Genomic DNA, 23,476 nt, shown 5'->3' with positions numbered 1-23,476 from the left:
CCATTCCCAGAAAGAAATTTGCAAACTTTATCCGCCTTCGGCCATACCTGGGCCAAGCCTCGTGCAGGCATTCTGAATCGTAAAACTTCTGAAAGTTGGCGCCAATCCGAAGCAAAGAGACAGGAATAAAAGAAGAAAAAGTCTACGCTTCCGCTGCTTCGTGGGAAGCAACGGGTTTTCCACTCGAAATAATTTTCATTCACACCCGGCTTTTCTTCTTCTTCAGCTTCCTTTTTGTCTCTGCGCGTTGATTTTCTTGAACAACGAACTTTTCACTTTACGCCCGTAGTCTACGACTTTTATATTAACGGCTTGGGACGCGAAGATATCGATTATAAATTTTCTTTTTGTTAAGGGCAGTGCTCACGAGGCTTATCTCACTGCTACTTGTGTTTCGCTGAGGCGCGATTTTATCGATTCGCTGTTGTAACGATTATTGTGGCAACGTGCCTAAGATTTTATTTTAAGCTCCGTCTACTCTTACCTCACTAATGCTCTATTAACTATTGCAATAAATATTCAATTTGTTAATTATCATTTGTCACGTGACATTTCATCTTCATTGGAATTTAGTCGGCGGCGGTAAGCCATTTCCTTATGTTCCAATTTTACGAACCAACACTCCAGACATTTTTAACTTATAAGCCTAAGCCTACGACGACACCAAGTTCAAGTATTATTTGCTTTTGGGCCTAGAGAAGTCCAATGTGAGCTTTAGCATTTTTAAACATAATAAATAAACGAGAGACGAATCATTGACAATTAACACGAATGTCCCGATAAATTGTTACTAGATTAGCGAAATTCCTTCCCAAGCTCGTGCAAATCATTCCATTACCCTGCATTCTCCAAACTTTTTAATTGGCGCATATATTTATTAACATTTTGTCTATTGTGTAGGATGACTGCTGTTCATTAAAAACTAGTCGCCCTTTCGCAATTAAGTATATTTATGAGTATCAGACAGGACTGCGAATTAATGAATATTTACAAACAGCGCTGACGCCACACTAAACTAAACTTTAGAGCCGAAATATTAGTATCCACTCGTAATAGCGAGAGCGCGAGCCATTTAATCGAGAGTGTCGGTAAGTAGAGCTTTTAAAACCATTCAAAGCGTCCGGCGGCGAGTATCAAGAAATTTCAGCTCCGTGCAATTAATGTAAAGGCTAATGAAAATAACTAGCCGCTCACGACCTCCTCGAATCCCCTCGTAAATTTCCTTCGTCCTTACGCTTTTAATCCAAGGCCGTTGCAAGCCCGCGCTTAGCTTGCCATCTCTTTTCCCTTCCGACTTTTTTCAAGCAAATTGGTCAAGGGCACGAAGCGGAAGGCTCGTGCCTTCGATGCGGTGCCGAGGCATCACACCTCTCGCGACTTACACTACCCAATGGCTAAAGTACTTTGGCACTGCTCGCAGAGCCAGGCGATGCGTGTCGTGAGGACGGTGGGCCAGGCCTTCGAAGTGTGCCATAAACTCAGCCTGAACAATCCCCCCGGAGGCGGCGACGATCAACAGCATCAGCATCAGCATCAGCAGCTACAGCAGCTGCAACAGCAGCAGCAGCGCAACGACAAAGATAGGCTCGTTGAGGACGGGGAGAGCGGCGATCGTCGGGAGCCCCTCGACGACTGCGACGACGTCGACGAATTCGCCAGCCTCGCCCAGTCCCAGCCCTCGCCCTCCTCCGTCCATAAAGGTCAGTATATACATATACATGAGGTTGAGCGAATTCCCGCTTTCCTCCTTTGGCCTCTAGTTTATAGTTTTCTAAGTCCTCGTTATCCCGATTGGTAGGGTACGCTTATACTTCCGCCTTACCCCATCCACCAAACACATTCCGCCAAATTCCCCGCGGGCTCCAGGGGCCGCCAGCAGCGCCGCCACAACCACCCCGAGGCCGCGACATGAGTCGTCGGCCGAATAGTTTCGCATTGCCGAGGCTCGGAGACGAACTTTAACCATGGAATTCGTAAAGGAGGCTAGATCCATTATAAGAAAATTATTTCCCGTTAATCTGGGGGCGTGATCTCTTGCTCGTCGAAATTAATTGCTTGATAATATAATGGAAAAATGGAACGAACGCATTGCCTTTAATTAAGAGATTATGAAAGAGGCCGCCAAGGGCAGCTTTCAATTTTTTCCAACCTCGTCTTTCCCTTTCTTTAAAACGTGCCGAAGAAATGCTTATTCATTGGAATTTTACTCCCGATATTTCAAATACTTTTATCTCCAATAAAGCCTTGCATTTATTAAATTGAGAAAATTGCCGAATTTTTTCGTTATGGCAGTTTTCATGTTACTTTACTGCTAATTTCACAAATAGTCAAATTATTAAAAGGAATATAATTCGGTAATCGTTTAATGAAAATTTACTGCTCGTTCATTTGTTAATGATAAGCCTTCGGTAACATTACACGACTGTGCTAATATAATAAAGCAGGTGTTGACGTGAATTTTGAAATTTGCAATCATTCGTTCTATAAGAGATATTGAACGGTGAAGCGTATCATTTGGATTCGTAGGATTGTGGAAAGTTTTGAAGTCATAGATCGTTAATTTCAACTAAAAATAGCACAACTTATAATAACGGACTCATAAATTTCAGGGAGTCGCTGTCATTTTCATTTGTTATTTTTAAACATCACCAGACGCGCGTTATTTTATCTTTACTGTCAATTTAGATATATTTGATTGAATATCAATTTCTTTTTTTTTTTTTTTTTTTTTTTGGTTTTTTATAACCATAAATCAACCATTTTTAATTTTGAAATTTTACTTAAATATCCGCGAGTTCGCCAGTAATGGGAACTGCTGGAGATTATTATAATATTTATTTTATGTTACCTTGTATTACTTAATTATTTAAATTACTTAATAATTAAAATATATTATGAAATTTATTACCGCCTAATCAGTACGGGAGTTTTGCAAAGTTCATGATAAAAATTACCTCAGCCCAATCACGACTAATAAGTATAAAATTTATAATTGATGATTCTAAAATCTTTTACAGATAAACAATCAATTTCAACATTTATTTACGTATTTTTATATTTTAAATATTTTATTATCATTTTAAAAACTCATGGTATTTACATAATGCTTGATAATTCGTTATAAATTTTTTATTTAATTTTAATAATTAATTTACATCTATTATGGCTACTTATCGCCATCCTAATCTTTTAAAAGCACTTACATTTACCAGAGAAAATTATATGCATGCATAATATAAAAGATTTTTTAATAATAAAATTGACTACAATTACATTTGATAGAATATGCCCTCATCGGACGTACATTGATTTATACTAATTTTATGATTAAAAACTTTGGTTGTTGAGAAATAGTGTGAATGCGATAATCGATACGTAAACTTTTTCCTAATTCCACAAAGTGTGAGAAAGTAGAAGAAAAACTTTAGGAAAGTATAAATCTTACCGGTCTGGGAAAAAAGGAGACGAAAAAAGAGAGAAAAAAAATTAAATTCGTAGACACAGCGAAATTATTTACGCGCAGTCAAAAGCTCAAAGAATTCAACGGAGAAATGGATTTCCGATAAAACTGCCTTAACACACCGGTGAAGTGAATTCCGTCTAGTTTACGCGAAACGATCACACATAACCCCATTATTTTCACAAATACTCCACTGGAGACTGCGACCTCCCCTCCACTCCCCCCTCCCCCCATTCGCCCCTTTCCAATTCCCCTTTCCCTTCCCCTCCCGTCGCTTCCCTCGACGTCTCTCTTCTCGCAGGCACGTTCCCATTCGCAACTCAAAATTTACTTTTTAGCCGTCGGGTAGCACGCGCAAAGATTAAAGTTAGCCGCACAAGGTAATAATCGGGAAATCGCGCCTTGAGGCCCGATCGCGTTTCATGCATTCGCGAGGTAGTCCAAGTTGGTGATGGTGATGGTGCAGTTGGTGCCGCTGGTACTGGCAACGGTGCTACGGAAGAGGCTTTTATCGTGGAAAGATGGTGGTGGCATTGCTCGAGTGCCGGCCAAAGCTCGCAATGGGGGCTAAAATAATTCAGTCTTCGTGATGAATTATCACGTAGAAAGACCAATAAACATTGGGTTGGTAGTCGGAGGCGCCGGTAAACGGCGTTTCACCATCGATGCAGATGACGACGGCCGGTGGTGGAATGCTCGCTAAATTATTGGCCTTTTACGTTGCTTCGACAAGAGTTGGCGGGGCCAGGGGGCACGATTTTTGAAAAATTGCCCATCTCACTGGGAGCTTTTTTTCAACGGACTTTGGGCGAAAATATGAATTTTTTCGAACGTGTGGTATGCCTTGTCGAAAGATAATGTTTCTCTTTTGATCTCCGTGGAATTATGAATTTTTTTCTAGCCTTAGCTCGTAACGTTACAACTAAAATTTATCTTTCGTCTGGATTTCAACGAATATATTTAATTCCATGGGAACTCTCATCTACTGCATTCTTGGGAAATCAAGTATCTCGGTTTCTAAAGCGAATTAAATTTAATCTGGCGGACATGCGAGTATTTATATTACAAATTTTATTTTAATTTTAGGATATATTACAACTTAAATAGCCAAAGCAATTTTCTAGAGAATGAAATAACCTTTGGAATATCTTTACATTCGTTCATTTTCTTACCTCTTATGCTATCCTCAAGGCAAAAGTTTTCAATGGCTTTGGACATTGTCCTCCTATTCTGTGAATCTCATGGATTGAGTATCTAGATAATGGTTTGTATGAATTTGCATAAGAAGAAAAAACTTTGAATCGCTTTAAGCTACAAATACTTCGGTAATAAATATATATCAAGAAGATGTTGCCAATTAAGAACTTTCGATTAAATTTTCCAAAGGCATAATTACATAAATTGGTATATCTTGCAATCTCACCTATATCGCTTAAAAATACAAACATCAGATAAAAAGTATATATCACGTTTTTAATAAAAATTGATTTCTATGAATTACAAAATTTATATGCTAATTAGTTTATTTGCCAAACATTTTTACGTGACAATATTAGTGCTAGTTTACCATTAAGACTGATTATTTTTTCGTAGAATAATAAATAATTGTTTATCATCGTTATCTACTTACAAAATCCTTTAAACTCACAAAAACTGTTTAACAAAAGTGTATCATCAGTATTAAAAGTCGTACGTAAAACAATTAAAAATTCATAAAACAGTTAAAAATAAATTAATTATCAAGGGCTCTTATTTTTTTCTGATTTTTTTTCTCCTTCTTTCTTCATTATTCTTTTTGTTTTTTTGTTTTTTTTTTTTTAACGCCCCTTTTACTCATTTTACGGATTGTGGAGAAACTTCTCTTAAATATCTTAATGTCGGATGGAATTCAACATCATAGCGTACTTTTTATCGGAAATTCGCAAAACCAATATTCGAACGTTATCGGCTTCCTGCGGTCGAAAATACAGGAAATTTGCAGACGACGTCCTAGAACTGTTTCATCGCTTTAATCAATGGACTTCGATATGTAAAAGAAAAATGAACCTTTCATTTGCAACGCTTTAAACAACATTTATAATGTGGCCAAAGTGTCGTCGGCTCTTATGTTCGCGCATAAAGCGAAGCCGGAATGCTTAATTTATCATTATCTACAACTTAGTTTTGCGTTTCAATTGCATTGGAAAAGTATGAAATGCGTATGTAGCTCCACTTTTTCTATTCGAATTTTTTTAATCTCTTTTTTTTCTTATTGTTATTCGAAAAAATGTGCAACACATGCGCACAATACAAGCGAAAAAGGCATAATATTCGAAATGTATATACACATGTATATATAAAATAACATAACAATACAAAAATAAATATTCGCCAGCGACTTTATTTCGAAACGAGCTTTTAAATTAAAACAATTTTTTTAATTAAAATAAATATGAAACATTTTTATCAAAATAACGAATAGTTTAATTTAAGCACCTAAATTTGATTTTGTTTTATTTTATTTTATTGCTTGTAAAGACAATGTGTCTTGCGCATTTGTCAAATATAACAAATATATCAGTTATAAAAATCAGTTACCAAAGCCGGGAAATGTAAAAGAAGTGGTTACGTGCTTAAGGAGGAGGAACGAGAATTGTGAGTAGAAGCGAGCCAGGGCTAAGTAAAATTTGGTTAAGAAGCCGAGAACGGCGCACTGAGCGCTGTTTAATTGAGAGTTCAAGCGAATTTCGCCTCAGGATGGTAAGAAGTGGAGCTTACAACAGCAATAAAAATTGACTCTACGTTCAAACGTCATGAGCATCGTTCAGATAACGGTAGCACGGCATTTCGTGTAATTATCGCACTAACAACGACCCTATCCGATAATTTTCTCATTACTCAGCTCGCACTCGCGTTTCCACCTTCCCACACAAGAGCGATCGCGAACAGCTGTAGCTTTTCGCTCCGTTCGCTTAGCTTTCATTACTGAGAGAGAGAGAGAGAGAGAGAGAGAGAGAGAGAGAAAACAAAAAAAAAATAGATGTAAAGAAAAAAAGAAAAAAGAGAAACAATAAAGCAAATTCCGAGCAGCATTGTTTCTCCCGGCACCCACACCACCACCACCTCCACCCCCTCCCCCTCCTCCTCATCGGCTACAGCCAAATGCGCATCGATTTGTCAATTGTGCGTGCATGCACGCAAAAGACAAAGGCCAAGGAAGAAGGGAGGCGATACGCGCGGCGCCATAAATAATGTAGCAGTTTCTCGGTACTCCGCCCGGTAAACGCAGGAAGTTGCCGATCGTATCGTTCCCGCAGGAGGGGAAACCGTGTGCGCGCGAGACCCTCGCTTTCGAAATTTGAATATAATAAATGGGCGATTATTAGCACCACGGAGCCTCATGAAAATCTATTAGAAATTCAAATAATTTTCCAAGAAAAAGGTTTTTAGGATTTTCGCTCAGCCTCGCCTATTTACATATGACAGTATCATCGCGCTAACCGGTAAATCAACCTGACATTATTATAAAACGAGCACGATGGAGGCGCAAAATTGAAGTTATAAAGCGCGATATATCAACAAAAAAAAAATGAAAATATGCTTTGTATTATTATTTTGTTTGTTTTGTTATTCTTTTTTCTTTTTGTTTCTTTTAATATCTTTTTCACCCTATGAAGTTAGGCCATTTCTACTTTATCGAAAAAGTATTAAATTAGGTTTCGCATTATAATAATGAAAGTAGACTGGTAAATATTGAAAGGAAAATTAGTGCTTCGATAAGCTTCATAATTATTATCATAATCATCATCATTATTAATATTTTTATTATTAACAATTAATTGCAGTATATTATGTATAATAATTTAATATATACAACCACTCTAACTGAACATTATTTTATACGTAAATATGGAATAACTTTATAAAATAGCTTGAAATATAATATTATACAAGACCGTTGTAAAAAGCATCCATTTACAGCTGAAAGTGTCTCTTTTTTCTTTTTTCTTTTTTTTTAATTTAAGTTTACAACTTTTATGTTACAAAGTTTAAATACGTTCTTTATCTCTTTTCATTAAAAAAGAACTTTAATAGTGAAAAAACTATGTAAAAACTAAGTTTTATATTCATGTCAGAAAAATTTCTGGTTAAACTCGTGAAGTTTTGATTTTTCAGTTATTGAAATTGTTTGAGTGTTTAAACTATGAAACACTACCTTATTAAATAGATAAAACAAACGTTTATTTAGCTTTACGTATTATAGAACTTTATTTTTAAAAGATACATTTATATTAAAAATGCTTATTACGAAATTAAATGACTAGATGCGTATCTTAAGGATTTTCAGAATTTTCATTCTCTGTCAATTGAATTCAATTGTTAATTTAATAAGAGGAATTTCTGCATTTATATAATTAGTGGAGTTCGTAACAGTTAATTGTGTTTCAGGATGTCTCTTGCTACAGGCAATAGATGCACATGAGAAGAGACAAATTGAATCGACTTAATTCCCTAAATCCAGAGCATCACTCTATAGATTAAAAATCCAAGTATCATTTTTTAAATATATTGGGGGCCCGTTTAGTAACCTGACAATTTAATCATTGTTTCCATGTTCTATCGTTACTTAAAAAAAAAAAAAAAATTAATAATAAATACTATATGAAATTAACGTACGCCATTAACATTATTATCCAGAGGTTATGCTAAGTTTAATTAATAGATCTCTGCATTAGAAGTAATTAGGGAAATAGTAAAATTTGTCGAGTCTATTTACCAATTGAATTGATTGGAAAATAAAGCTCTATCAACTAAAATGAACATTTCGGTAGACAAAAATGCAATTACTCATTGTATGTGATTAAGAGTTTAAATGCGTTTACCTTGCGAATCAACGATCAATGCTTCGGTAAATTATACGTATATATATATATATATATATATATATATATATACATACACACATACAAGAATGCTTTCTAATGTATTTGATAAGAAATTAAAGATCATATGTTTCCATGCATTAAGTAGAAACAAACTTTTTTTTTTTAAGAAGGACAAATGATTGGAGTGAGCCGGGCATTCCGCACACGCAGTCACACTAAGAAATCGTTGTGCGTGACGTTTTTATCCGTCTGCGATAAAAGCGAGCGTCAGAGTCTCGAATGGCAGCTCGATCGTTATCAAAGAAAAGCTAAGGCTTCTCTCGCTTACCGCAGCCCCGATTGCTTCTTGTTTCAGACATGTCGCTGCTCGGTGATGCTGAGGATTCGATCCTGGACCAACCCTGCCCCCTCGATAACCACCATCACCACCATCACCACCACCACCACCACCACGAGCTCGCGGCAACGACGATGACGACGGCGACGACAACGACAACGGCCACGACGACAACGACGACGACGATTGCGTCGGCTACAACGGCCTGCCCTGCCTCGCCGGTGAGACACGAACTGGTGTCGACTTCGTCGGCTAATCGACACTGGCCGGTGATGGAGACACGTCAAAAACATAGACAATCAAGTGTTTCTGGATTATTGGTGGCACCTCGCGCTATCGATCGCTGCCGAGAAAAACTTCGGGACAAGCGAGTCGCCCCGGGGATTATACCGTTTTCTTAACTGGCCATGCGCGGATTATTATAAAATTTATCATCGAGAATTACTTTACTCTCGTTTCTTTCTCACGGGTAATATAGAAAATGACATTGGGATTATAAATATAAGTCTTCCCGCGGACGGTTATAGCTGCTTGATCATTTCCGACACGAATGATTATTTTCGCAAGGATATGTCATACTGCGTGAATGATGATGCTGGCTGACTGCTTTCTCTTTAGTCTCGTTTAAAAAAAAAAAGTTCTTATTCAATGAAAATATCGTATCTATCTCGACAATAACTAATTACCGCTTCGCGTTTATGCGCGCGCGCGTGTATACATTCGTGAGTACATGGGTGCGCGTAAATGCGCGTGCGTGTATTTACGCATGTATGTACGTACGTACGTACGTATGTATAAATATGTAAGGTGAATGTAAAGTTTTGATTGTCTTCTTATATTTCGTTGCGTGCATCTACATATTTATACAACATATAATAGCCAATTTCCGAAAGTAATTTATGGATGTACACTCAATAATTATTAATGTATAGAAAACATAAATCATTCTCATTATTTTAAAATTGCCCGGAGAAAAGTAAAGTGCTCATTAATTGTAATTAATTAGCGACTTGGCTGTCATTTTTGCTCGGATAATGTTTATTGTATTTATCGACATTATGACGATAGATTTGTCGCCTACTTGTCGTATAATTAAAAATGTTTTTACAATATTGTTAATTAAACTCTGGAATCATTAATTAAAGTTCTATTAGCTTTACTATTACTAATAAAAATGCAGCCAACTAAATTCTCATCATAATTTAAATTTGGTTGTAATTAAATAAGGTACGCGAACCTTTATCACTGATTTTAGATTTATACGTGTTTTTCTTTCTATTTTTCTTTTTTTTCTTTTTTGTATTTTTTACAGGATATTTATAATCAAACGAAATCCTTCGCTTTCAGTTCTTCGTACGTACAGATTTTAGAACTAAGCGCAATGAATATTAAATATAAATCACCGATGTATGCAATTTACCGAAAAATAAACAATCCAGTAGAATTTGCCGGAAATACAACTTATCGTAAGTTTAAAAGCCAAAAATGGAAAAACGAAACAATACACAGTAACAAGCTACCGAGTGCTTTAAAATGGCATGAAAATTAAATATAAATGAAAATACATCCATAAAAGTTCTACGAACCGATCGCTGAATTAGATACGAGCATAATTATTTCAATAAACCCGCGGCAAATACGTTTCTATACTCTCGCATATGTCGGACAATGCAGACGAAGTCGAGATTTATCAGGCAAATCTAATAAACATTGGACGGAAATGCCAGTCATCCAGCCGACCGTACATCCAGCACTAACGTCAACCTCTCTCCCCAGGGTAACGCCATCGCGGATCAGCTAATGAACGGCGAGCTCACCGCCCTCAAGCACGAGATCCAGCTGCTGCGTGAGCGACTGGACCAGCAGAGCCAGCAGACGAGGGCCGCCGTCGCCCACGCGCGCCTCCTGCAGGATCAGCTGGCCGCCGAAACCGCGGCTCGCGTCGAGGCGCAGGTGAGCGATACTTTTCGACTCTTCGAGAGCTTATTTATTTTTCTCCACGGGCCTTTCGAGCTTTTCCCTCTATTCATTGCCGCGCGCGTCCGAGGATTTTTAGACTTGAAAAAGAAAAAAAAAAAAAAAAAAAAAAACTTGCCATCGGTATTTAATGAGCGCGCTTACCTTTCACCCGATTTATATTCATCCTCCTCTTTCCTCTATTCGTCTCTGACGTAACCATTGAAAGGCTCGATGTTATTTACTCTGTAATACGATGATTTTACGAGTTCTGCTATTTAGTTTTGTTTCGACAGTGAGCTTTAATGAGTGGGTGGCGGGGGTGTGTGATGGGAAGGGGATCGTAGAGTCAATATTTATTCGAGTTAGGTAGAATTAGAAAAATGCCACTTGCCCTTTCATTTAGCTCGGACGCTATCCCATCATGGACATGTATCTTGTCTCGCACGTTGTCCCATGCTTATTACACGGATTATCACGTACCACGTCCGCTCAATTAATTTTTAACAATTTAACGTCACTCCGGCCGTATTTCCGGCACCATACGGGCGTATCGAACTTTTAAATTAATCGCGTCAATTTAATAAAAATAAAAGACGAAGAACTTCGATATTTAACATCCTTCAAAGCTTCCAGTGGGCGCACCGATCGTTCTTCAATGCTTGACAAGCAAAAGAGACTAAAAGTCGGTCGCGCTTTTCAATTTTATGAATTCTCTAACACCGCGAGCTAATCAATTGCCGATCGAAGCTCATAAGTTACAACGATTATCCGCGATATTTAATTTAATTGTACTTTCGTGGAGGTAATGCGACGTTGGGAGACGATCCTGGCGCAATCTCAATGCTCGTGTACATCGAGTATCCGTACGCAGTAGCTTAATGCATTGTTGTAAGATCGAGGAAAAATGTTTGGCTGATGTTGAATGAGCTTTCGCTCGATCGATGTGAGCGCTAATGAAGATTTTAACGATTGAATTGCAGACCCGGACGCACCAGCTACTCGTTCAGAACAAGGAGTTGCTGGAGCACATAGCCGCCTTGGTGAGCCACCTGCGGGAACACGAGCGCATCAGTGGCGTGCCCCTGAGTGGCCAACCTGGTCAGGTGACTGGCAGCGGTACTCTGTCCCAGGGTTCGGCCGTTGCCGACATCACCGGCCTCGGCCAGGTAACCCTCTATCGTATTCCTTGAGTGGCGCATCAATCGTGTCGAGCCCGCAGCCTCCACCGTTCTCTCTCTCTCTCTCTCTCTCTCTCTCTCTCTCTCCGTCTGTCTTTCTCACTCTCACACTCACCCTCTATCACTCCCTATCTTTTTCATTATCACTATCATTACTATTATTATTATTATTATTATTATTATTATTATTATTATTATTATTATTATTATTATTATTATTACTGCTATTATTATTTTTACTATCATTGTTTGTCATGGATGAAACGCCGGCGATCGTGTGCAAGAATGTGTGTTTGCGTATGCACGTGAATGCGAGAGCGTGTGGTTTATCGATGGTCTTTGTAGTTGGCGCGATTTCATTATGGCGGAGGGCCTCGAAGAGCTTTTACAACCGAGCTTTGAGTCAGTCAACAGTCCTTGAAGATGCAAATGAACGCGGACGCTTCGAAATTGGACCCGTTGACGAACAAAGACAACGGCTACCCGACTGCGAAAGCATTGTTCGTATCATACACGGCGACGTGCGACGTGCTTCTGCGCGCATTCTTTTCATTGTTGGAACAACTTGGCTGCGACGCCATTTTATTGGGCGTTTATTTTTTTTTTTGCTCGCTCTTCTGTTTTCTGCAAAGAAAATTTCGGGCCTTCGAGAATATTAATAACGAGGGACGATGTTAAAGCGAGTCTACCAAGCAGACGTTTTTTCTTCGGTGCTTCGTGCTTGACTGTGCTTAAATAATAGCGCAGTAAAATGCTTTAAAAATCTGTTTCTATAAGGAATCAGCTCGACTCTTTGAAAGAAGACTTGGACTAGTTTTATGGATTTATTGGCATTTCATTCGGCAGTATTGAGTGACAGTTAAGCTTAACTTTTGTCGAAAAGTGCTAAAATGACACGTTATGTAATTATTGTAATGACTGATCGATTCCAGTCCGAACTGGTTTCTTCATTAACAGCATTCGCTTAATGTATAAATCCTCCTAATAATTTATGTAGCCAGTTTAACTGTCGAAAAATCGTTTATCTAATTAAACAGTTATTATTCAATAACAAATATACTGATTATTCTTGAAGCATCGCAATTCCACTGAGACGTAAGAAAGTGCGAGGTTGAATGTCGAATGTTTGTACGAGAATGTAACAGAGAATTGGGACAACAACTTTATGCGGAGACTTTTATATACATTGTATCAATATTCACGGATTTTGTATAAATTTTACAGTGAAATATTGAATATTTGAAAATTTTAAATGCGATTTGCATTTATCGAGGTCTTAGACGTGCAAGAACAGATGAAAAAACTAAGAGCACTAAAAATTCAATTACGCGTGGTTTTTTTTTTCTTCTTCACTATAACATTCTATCACTGTAACTTATTAACCGGTCTTAAGCGTGTGTTCGACTCGTTACTCAGTGCTCAAGGAATCATTAAAATATTATGTAGATAACCAGCCGCTCAATGTATTAAATTTAATTGTACGTTGTGACAAAAAAGTAATTGGATTACATCAATAGTCCTTATATTATTTTTGACACGATTATTAATAAATCGGATACTAACGATATATATTCATCGTAAACGTATTTATATATACTACGCACATACACGCGCACGCACACACAAAAATAACCGCACCCACACCCACGCATATAATCGACGCAATTCAGATTTACAATTTACAATATATCACGATGCTTTGTTTCGCTGATTTGATAATCTATGAAACAAGAATTGATCATAGATATAATGTCCTAAGGACTCTTTAATTTTAATTGGGACTTAAAAAAGTGTCCGAAAATTTATACGAAATTTCGTACTCTTGCAATTAATCGAATGCTCGGAGTGAATAACAAATTTATAAAATTATCGAGAAAATCAAATGCAACGTTTGCTCTTTGTTTAAGACTCTTAGTTTTTACATTGCTTACTCGTATGACTCATGTTATTTACATTAATTATTCTCCTCATTATTCAGTACATACTTCGTTTTCTTGCGATCGCCATAGATGCACTTTATATTTTTATGTTACATATAAGCATGTATGCTGATTATCTTTTTTAATGTTTTTTAATAAACTTTTTTTTATATAAATAGTGATTATTTTTACTTGTATGGTTTTGTTTTATTTTTACCTCAATAACACCAATTTAAATGTACGCTTTTATTTTCATTGTGCGCTTACCAATGATGCTCATTACATTATTTATTTATTTATTTATTTATTTATTCATATCTTTATTATTATTTTTATTACCTTCATTCACGATTCTGAAGGTGTAGTCAAGTAAAGTATTGTTACACCGTTGTTTAATATATGCCTTGCTATTGATTTGCAGAAGAATCGCTGGAATTATTGATTATTTATATTTCCGTTTTTAAGCGTAATTCGAAGCTTATAAAGAATCGCCATCATTGAGCAAATAATTGCTAGCAATTGCGTGTAAGTTTAGAAAGCTGCTTGAACAGAAAATAACAACTCCGCCTACTAAGAGCTGCTGTGACAATATATTGCCTAACAGGTCTTTCCACGAGATTTTGGAGTTTGTGCTACCAACAAGTGTTAGGTAATAAAGTTTATTAAATTTTATCCACATTATTCGTAAGAAATCATTCATATCATACTTTAATCCTTAAGCGAACAAAAACAAAAAACAAAAAACAAAAAACAAAAAACAAAAAACAAAAAACAAAAAAAAAACAAAAAAAACAACAACAACTTTAATTTAACTGACTCAATCTTAAAACTATAAATTTTTCTGAAAAAAATTATTATCAATTTCTCCGATTGTGCTGACCTGCTATGATTTACGATATTATTATTTTTATTTATCTTCATTAGTGCCAAAGCATTACGACGAATAATCATGTAAGCGATTACGTAGAATGTCGATGCAACCTTACTCGAAGTATTTCGACCACCGTCATTACTTTTCAAAATCAGATACCTAAAGCTTTACTCGCGCATTAACGATCGAATGACCCGAAAGACGAGTGCAAATAAGCATCGCGATCATGTGGGACTAACGAGATATCCACCCTCGTTAAAAGGTCCCGTTAACGTGTAAAAGTCAATCTCAGCCCGACTGCTCGAGCAACCGAGAACTAACGATTCGCGTAATGCTTCCTTGCACGTCCACTGCAAAAACAGCCCGACGCCCTTGCCAAATGAACGGCCAAACGCAATAAAGGACAAAAAACCTCCTCGATATCTCAGTACAACTCATGGCCATGGGATCATCTCTGCTCGCCTCGCCCTCCTTACTCACCACTCGCTACGTACTACCATCCGAGCCTCGCCTTCGGCCTCAGCCCTTTCGGCTTCCTGCCGGGAGTCCTCTTCAACAACTACGCCGAGGAGCTTCGTCGGCAAGCCCAACTCTGGGACAGCCTCAAGGGCGTCACTCCTTACGCGGCCGCAGCGGCAGTGGCAACGGCGACGACGACGACGACGACGACGACGACGACGACGGCGGCTGCCACTACGGCACCGATCACTCCAACCTCGTCCTATGCCAAGGATACGAGCACCGTCCCAGCGCCCCATTACTACGGCTATGGATGCACGCTGCCTCCTAACGGCCGACCCGTAAGTCATTTACTCCAAACCTGTTTGTCTACTGCTTTTGAGCCGAGGAGCTTTTTAAAAGAGTCGGTTCACGTGCGAGTAGAAACGCGTGGAACCATTGCCGATGCCTTCGCCGGGTATTTATATGTATGCGCACATGTATGTATGTGTATATATATATATATATATATATATATATATATACGCATACGTACATGTGCGCATACATATGCATTTTAGTACACGGGTTTCATATTTATATATGTTTATATACATACACGTATGCTTGAGCGCGTGCGTGCACGAATATATGAACACGCGCGAACGCACGCACACGTGTCCAATAAAAAATATGCATGCGCGAGTGTACGTATGCGTATATACAATTATTTATAGGTTGCTTGTGTTTATTATTAATGGACCCTACTACTTTCAATTTCCATGCCTAAATATCCATAGTGCGATAGTTATTATGTGGATCTTGACGGCTGGGAGTGGATTTTGCATATTTTAATTAATTGTTTGTTAAAATGGATGAAATTTATGCAGAATGTTAATTCGAAAAGTTTTTTCAGAATAACGATGAACGCGACGATTTTGATAATGCTGAGTTGTGATTAATAATGCATGTTGATATTAATGTAAAAGCGCAATTTCAAATAATTAATACACATACATGCGAACATTAACATTTACCGATGTATAATAAGGTTTATAAATATACGCCAAACTAGTTTTTGACGGATATACGTGATTATTATTCATAATAATTATACTGTAACATAGCAAATTATAATAATTATTATTATTACCATTAATTTTTATACCATTGTCATTATTATTAATTTTACTTAACCGGTGTTGCAAACTCGAAAGATTATTACTTCATCAACACAAAAACTTTCTTATTTAACGCCAAATCCATCCAAGATACTTGGTTATACTCTACTTCTCTTAACTCCAGTTTAATATTATCTTTCCATCTTCGTTTTAGTCTCGGTAAAGGTCTTGTACTTTGCGGCTTCACCACGAAAATCCTCTACGTTGGTCTTTTATTTCGCTTTCTAGCTACATGCTTAGTCAATCCTAAGCTTCGCGATTTAATTACAATATAGGATGAAGTACGTTGATCCTGTATCCCTGGATTATGTCATTTTCTATTTCCTTTCGATGCTATATTTTACATTGCTCCAAATTTATTTCAACCTAATTTTTGCTCAAAATCTATCTTATTTTCACTTTACATTTTTTTTTTATTTATTTTTTTTTTTTTAATTACGTTACAATGAGGAGTAAATTATTGTTCTTTCGATAAAATAAAAATTTATTTCCAAATGGAATTTATTATTTTTCATATTTTGGTTTTAATAATTTATCGTATATACGTCCGTTGCCTATTGTCCCTACTTCACTATATTTAAATTTATCTATCTCGTTAAATAATTTATTCGAAATTTCTCTTCTGCCATCTTCATAATCTCATTTCCATCTGACACTGAGTATATTTTTAACTTTTTGCTTTCTTTGTTACTAAACCTACTTCTTTTCTTGCTTTTACGGGAATCTATGCATTTTTAATCATTATTTCATTGCCATCTCCTTCTAAACCTAGAACATCTGTGTATCCAAACTCTTGAGTTATTCAATTTAAATGACTATTTCTTTTTTTCTCATTTTTTTTTCTTTTTACATCTCGTGTACACGTCTAATAACCTATTTTAAAATCAATTTGAATAACAGAAGTGATAGCATGTCATCATTTTTTAATCAATCTTGATCTAGATCATTTTCAATAAATTATTTCCTTCTCGCAGTCTAGAACTACGACTACAGCATATGAATTTAACTAACTTTTTAATATATTTAGCCCAACGAGGACTTTATATATTTCATTAATTTTAACTTTAATTATTATCATTTTTAATAAACCACTTTAGATCTCATTTGAATACTAAAAATTTTCCTAAGTTCATTCTCTAGAAAAATATTTCCTTTTCAATAAATCACTAAACATGTATATAAGTTTTATTTCAGAAATATTAAACAAAAATTCTTTCAAACTCAATAAAGAGAAATATTTTCTTAATGATATATATATATATATATATATCATTAATAACAATAATGAGATAATAAATAACACATAATTAATCCACTTTCGAGTGTTGAAAATGAAGACGCAACGTTTAAAATTAAAGTTTAGAAATTCATTACTTTCAATTTTGTGGTTACGTTGGGTTAAATAATTTTTAATATGGATGGAAAAATAGTTTTTCCATCTACTTAGTGGACCATCGATATCCGTTACTAAGTTGTTATTCTCATCCCGTATTAGACTTTGACCTGGCTTTAAAACCTTTTATGATGGACTTTATACCTATGTACGTTCCACCAATGTTATTCTACTTCTTATTATTTTTTATGTCTAGTATTTTATTATTTTCCAATTCTGGTTTTCCAGTCATCAAACATTTGACCAGTTTTTTTCGTAATGCTATCATATTTTTCGATATTTCATCATTTATATTCGTCCTCACTTAAGTCAATGTTTATTTTACTTCTTTCTTGAAAATTCATTGTGTTTCCTAAAGTCTTTTTCGATCGTCTTTAAATATTATTCTCGATTGATCCTGGTTTATTGCTTTATCGCTATTTTCACTAGACTCTAAGTTATCGAGAAGTTCAAGAAATGGTAACTTGTTATTTAATCCTCTTTGGGATTTCCATAAATAATACTATTTCAACTATACTTATTGCTTAATCTTGCTTCTGTGCTCGTTTCGCATATAATTAAAATTATATAAAAATGACATTTTCAATTGAATTAACCTTTGCGCAATTAATGAGTATTACGATTAAAAATTCGAGTATGTTGGATATATGTACATTGTTTATACGATAGCGCGATCGTAGCACAAAGTTATCTCGAATGACTATAATAATGCCGTGATAAAATCATTATTATACGCATGAAATTATACAAATAAAATAAAATAATTCGTTTGCTAGATTAGGCATGAAATATGTTTCACGATTAAAATTTAGTTCCACTTAATTATTATATTAAATTATTATATCTTTTAGGTGTCGAAAAATTCTAACGACTTGTTTTTTACTATCTTTGAAATAATAATAATAATAATAATCTTTTTTTATCTTTTGCGCGTTGAACGAATGGAAGTTATAGATTCGGCTATTTATATTTAATAGAAACTGCGTACTTTTTGAATTATGTTATGTTATTTTATATTTGACGGTCAATGAATTTAGTGTTTGTATTTCTTAATTTATAGTTTAAATTCAGTATTAACATTTTGTCTTTCTATTTTTGTCTATTTGGATTACATTTCATATTACGAAGATGTAATATTCATAATTTACGAGAAAACGACGAGCTTTTTAAAATACCAGTAACTACAAATCTATTTGACAAAATTAATTGTTCTCTTTAGTATACACATGTTTTCAGAAAATCAATTGCAGAACAATTCAACGCAGATGTCATAAATATGAATAATCGTTACAATCGAGATAAAAACAAATGACTCCTAATTTATAGAAGTTAAGCAAGAAAATATTAATATGTCATGTACTTTTTTGTCATAAAGATTACCAACTTGTTCGCTTTTCCGAAATCGGATTCCAAGTTTCATTTTAATAGGGGACAAGCTTTCTTTTCTTTCTTTTTATTTTTGAATTTTATTATTGGATAACTCGCATCGACATTGTTATAAAATAATACCGTCGAAAGATTGAAAATTGATTTTTATACATTTATTATATCCGATATTTTTAAATGGTGTGGCATTTATCACTACAGCATTACCAATGTATTTTCCGAGAAATCCCTCAAATTTAAAAATATATAAAAAGTTAAATTATCAATTAATAAAAAATGATGGTCATAAATTTTTCAACTTTCTTGTTTTTTTTTTTTTTTTTTTTTTTATTTTTACTGGCTAACAAAGTTGGAAAATACAAATATTCCACTGCAGTTTATCGTGTTGTGTAAAATGTTGAAGAAATATTCGGGTCTTTAATTTTAATAAACGCCTGCTATATATTAAGTCACACTGAATTAAACAATAATGTTGATTGAAAATTTATTAACATTTAATATTAACATAAATCATGGTTAAAGAATTGCCATTATCGTCGCATATAAATAATAACGAGTGGTCATAAAAAGTTGGAATTAATTTTATATTCATGTTGATTAACCGAGGACTTTAATTTTGATGAATATTCCGCCAGGCGGCTAAATTTATCGCTATAAAGAAATTCGATCGTCCCGGTAAAAATTCGTAATTAGTTATTCGTTGAATAAATCAGCCCAGCGAGGCGTTTTGTGACATCTCGCGTAACGAAGCCGAATATCAAATACCACAGAACACAATACGGTGCAACGCAGTAAAAATTGCGCTGTTTATGTTTTAGCGCTCGGTTCAGCCTACTACGTCGTCTCGATTGATGGATTCGGGGTCGGAGCAGCGCTCGCGCTCCTTGGAGAGGGCGCAGAAGGTCGCAGGGGCCAACAGCGGCGAGGTCTCGTTCATAAAGCCGCTGCCGTGCAGATGTCGACCCGAGGCTAAGCCCGCGAACCCGCGGCTGATTAATAGTATGCGCGACCTTGTGCGACCGCTCGTCCTTGAGCAGCCGATGCAATCGTCGCCAAGGGGCCCGAGGATCACACCCGACTCCATGCCGAAGATCGACGAGGCCGAGGATGAGCGACTGGCCCAATCGCCGAGGTCCGGCCGACGCAACAGCCGATAACGCAGCGAGCGACTTTTCCCTTCGTGGCGAGCGCTTCAATGCCCCCCCCCCCGCCCCCCATCGTGTCTTCGTCATGTCCTTCATTTTCGTCCTAATGTCAATGAGCGGTACAATTTTGTTTCTAGTACAAAATCGGAGTAAAATTGTTATAGTTTTCTACACTTACGCGCGACATAAATTACCAGTGCTGTTCTTCGGTAGTGATACGTTGAAACATTAGAAACTGTAATTGCCATAGGCTTGCCTATGATTATTGATTGATTCATCATCGTCTACGGAAATTGTTATTAATTGTCGTACCGTATATTATTATGGCTATACACGGCTTTTCTCTTTTCCTACGACAATTACCATGTCAAATTCTGAGTCGTTAATTTGTTTAAAGCTTCGTCTCATTATTGAATTTTTAATTTGTAAAGCAGTTACGACATATAGCATTCACCATTGACTGAAGAATATTCATTATGTTTAAATTTTAAATATTACGATAAGTAAAAAATTATAGTTTAGGTGAATTGTGTAAGTGTAGGCAAATCATGAAATATAATTTTGTCTTGTATAAAATTCCAATAAGAATATAAGCGCGCGTTTATATTAGATGAATTGTGTACTCTTAAAAAAAAAAAAAATAGAAGAAAAAAAATCTAAAGTGCTACCATAAAAGTGGAGATTACAAACGATGTATTAATAAATATTATAATTTAATTTTTTGTTTTTCATTTTATTTTATTTGTTTCATATAAAATGGATAAAGTTTCTATTGTACCTAATGAATCAATTCAATTACTCGGATAAGATGGAAAAGGAGGTAATATAAATATGAAGGTAGTGTTTGCCTAAATAAAATTAGTTATAGAGAGGATTTTTAATAACATTAAGAAAATGGAAATTTAATTATAAAAATAAAATTGTTAACGAAGTAAAAAAAAAAAAAAAAATTACTTGTAAATGACCCGTGTTAAACCGATGTTGACGAAATCGAGAGTGTCAATTGTGAAAATTTATCTAACTTTAAAAAGTTAAATACTAAAGCATTTAACGAAAATCTGCCGCATGAAATGTATGGCATCGAAAGCTTTCCACGAACAGATTACCATCGTATAAAGTGCATAAATAAGCATATAAATAATAATATTATATTTATTACTTAAGCTATGAGGAATAGAATGCGATTTAATAATCTAAGATCGGTTTATGAGAGTATTGTTTTTGAAACAATTTAATTTCCTCGTTGAATACGACGATACAATCGAAGAATCGATAAAAAGTGGTAAATGAATATAATTTTATTTCGCACTCGTGACTCAAGTGCAAATAAGACTAAATTATAAGGTCGTACCGTACGGTGATAATTTTAAGAAAACTATACAATTCAAGTAAAATGAATAATTTTTATGTCGTTTCATATATTGTAAGACATAGCTGCTATGATGAGAATGAGAAGCATAAACGATGATAATAATGCAACGGCCAAATATTGATAGGGTATAACGGAAATAAAAGGCTTCTGATAACGTAAATTTACGGAAAAGTTTTTCTACTATTTCATCGCTTATGACTTATGTCTATTTATATTTGCGCTTCGTTTCTTGTAAAAATAATTCAACATTATTCATTTCCACCGTATGCTAACTTTAATGAAAGCATTACTTTATGTTTCATTGGAATTTATTAGGGAATAAATAACGAGAGTTTTAATTAAAGACGAAAAAAAACAATAAAAAAAGGGGTTGGGCATTATATTAATTGAATTAACTATGATAAGTTTTACATACCTTCTATTCAAAAATATAATGTAATTGAATGATATTCAATAAAACTTTCATTTCAAAATGTCGCAATAATTAATTAAAACATGTATACGGATCAACATACTCAATGGCAATGAAAACTTGTAAGTAATTGAAATTACTTATGAAAAATGATTTGCAAACCCTATACTATAAGACATTTAATTTCGCAATTGTAGCTGTAAGAAATAGCTTTACTTTTGCCTGTATTAAGTAGAATATGTTTACATTAATATATGGAATTATTTACTAAAATTATTTCGTCCGATACTTTGTATAATCAAAAGTGCAAATTTCGTTTTATTTTTTGTTTTATTGTTTTTTTTTTTCGTTGACCATTCGTCTTAATTATCATAATTAAAAAGACGTGATGTTATAAAAATATATTTTTATGCTCTTGGTAGATGCTCGAATTATTATTATTGTTTTTTTTTAACCTTTTCCTTATGGTCCATAACCACCCAAAGTTATAAACATTTATGCTTATGTAAAAGTCACGTACGATGCTCTATGCAATTCGTTTCAAACGATGAAATAATTGTTCCAAACGAAATAATGCATTACAACGGTGCTCCCCTAATAATTTATCATCGGCTAATTACTTATATTAACTTCACTGAGCGCAAAATCTAATTTAAATAAACAAATATACATAATTACACCTAACGCCATTGGCGTTAGTTATATTGTTAATCGTAATAATCGTTTAAAAGAAAAAAAGAAAAAAGAAAAAAAAACTACAGCCAACTCGTCCAGGTCTCCCTCTATCTCTCAGTAAAACATTCGATAAACTTTCGACTGATTATGTATTTTATATCGTGCAAAAAGCCCTTCTCCCGTTTAAAATCTCTGAATCTCCATCCAAGCCCGAAAACAATTCTTCAACCACCCCGACATTTATCATATCCACCAGCGAAACTTCGCCTGAAAATTTGCAGCTTCACATCCACGACAAATGTCCGCACGACAGCTGTCCTACTTTCTAAACTCTCTCGATAAAAAGAAACTACGCTGAAAGAGGAAGAAGAAGGGGTGGGATGGGGGCGGTGGGCAATGAGTATTCATAAATTGATGAAAAGTCGAAGGGGCGTTGGATCGCCGGCGCGACTCTTTAACGGACAAGTAACAAACGCGTGATCGAGTCGCGTCGTCGCTCGGTGTGGGAACGAAGATTATTAAAGCGAGAGACAAAATCGCAAAGTAAGCCGCAAAGTCGCGTCACGAATGTACTCTAATTAATTCAGCGGACAGAACGATTTTAGCTCAAAAGCCACCCCCCAAGGCGTCGCATTGCCGACTGGAGGGAATAGGAGTGCCGGATGAGGCGCGCCTCACGCACCTTGGCCCATCCGCGGCCTCTTCTCCTTCCGTCGCGATGCGATTCGCGTAATTCGCAGTGCCGCCCGCGTTACCGCCCACGCATCGCCCCACGATCGCGCTCCTCGGGAGTCGGGCGCAGGTCCTGGATCGCTGGGCACTCTGGCTGCCGGTGGATCGGGATCGACTCGATTAATTCTGCCGGGAGGGGGTCTGGGGTGACGT

At 35.8% G+C, this 23,476-nt stretch overlaps 1 protein-coding gene across 1 annotated transcript in view; it reads left to right on the top strand.

Annotated features, from left to right (window-relative positions):
• LOC105363702 (carboxyl-terminal PDZ ligand of neuronal nitric oxide synthase protein) overlaps positions 1-20,185 on the top strand; it is a 63,523-nt gene extending 43,338 nt beyond the window's left edge. The window contains exons 6-11 of the mRNA XM_011501452.1: positions 1,421-1,700; positions 8,681-8,787; positions 10,370-10,615; positions 11,602-11,787; positions 15,018-15,389; positions 19,806-20,185. Of these exons, the coding sequence (XP_011499754.1) occupies positions 1,421-1,700; positions 8,681-8,787; positions 10,370-10,615; positions 11,602-11,787; positions 15,018-15,389; positions 19,806-20,144 (1,530 nt within the window). The 3' untranslated portion in view covers positions 20,145-20,185. The remainder of the gene's footprint in view (positions 1-1,420; positions 1,701-8,680; positions 8,788-10,369; positions 10,616-11,601; positions 11,788-15,017; positions 15,390-19,805) is intronic.
• Positions 20,186-23,476: the final 3,291 nt, after the last annotated feature.

The sequence above is a fragment of the Ceratosolen solmsi genome, unplaced genomic scaffold, assembly GCF_000503995.2.
Source record: "Ceratosolen solmsi marchali unplaced genomic scaffold, CerSol_1.0 scaffold3, whole genome shotgun sequence".
NCBI lineage: Eukaryota > Metazoa > Arthropoda > Insecta > Hymenoptera > Agaonidae > Ceratosolen > Ceratosolen solmsi.
Note: the sequence above shows the minus strand (reverse complement) of the source record. Positions and strands in the feature narration are given on the sequence as shown.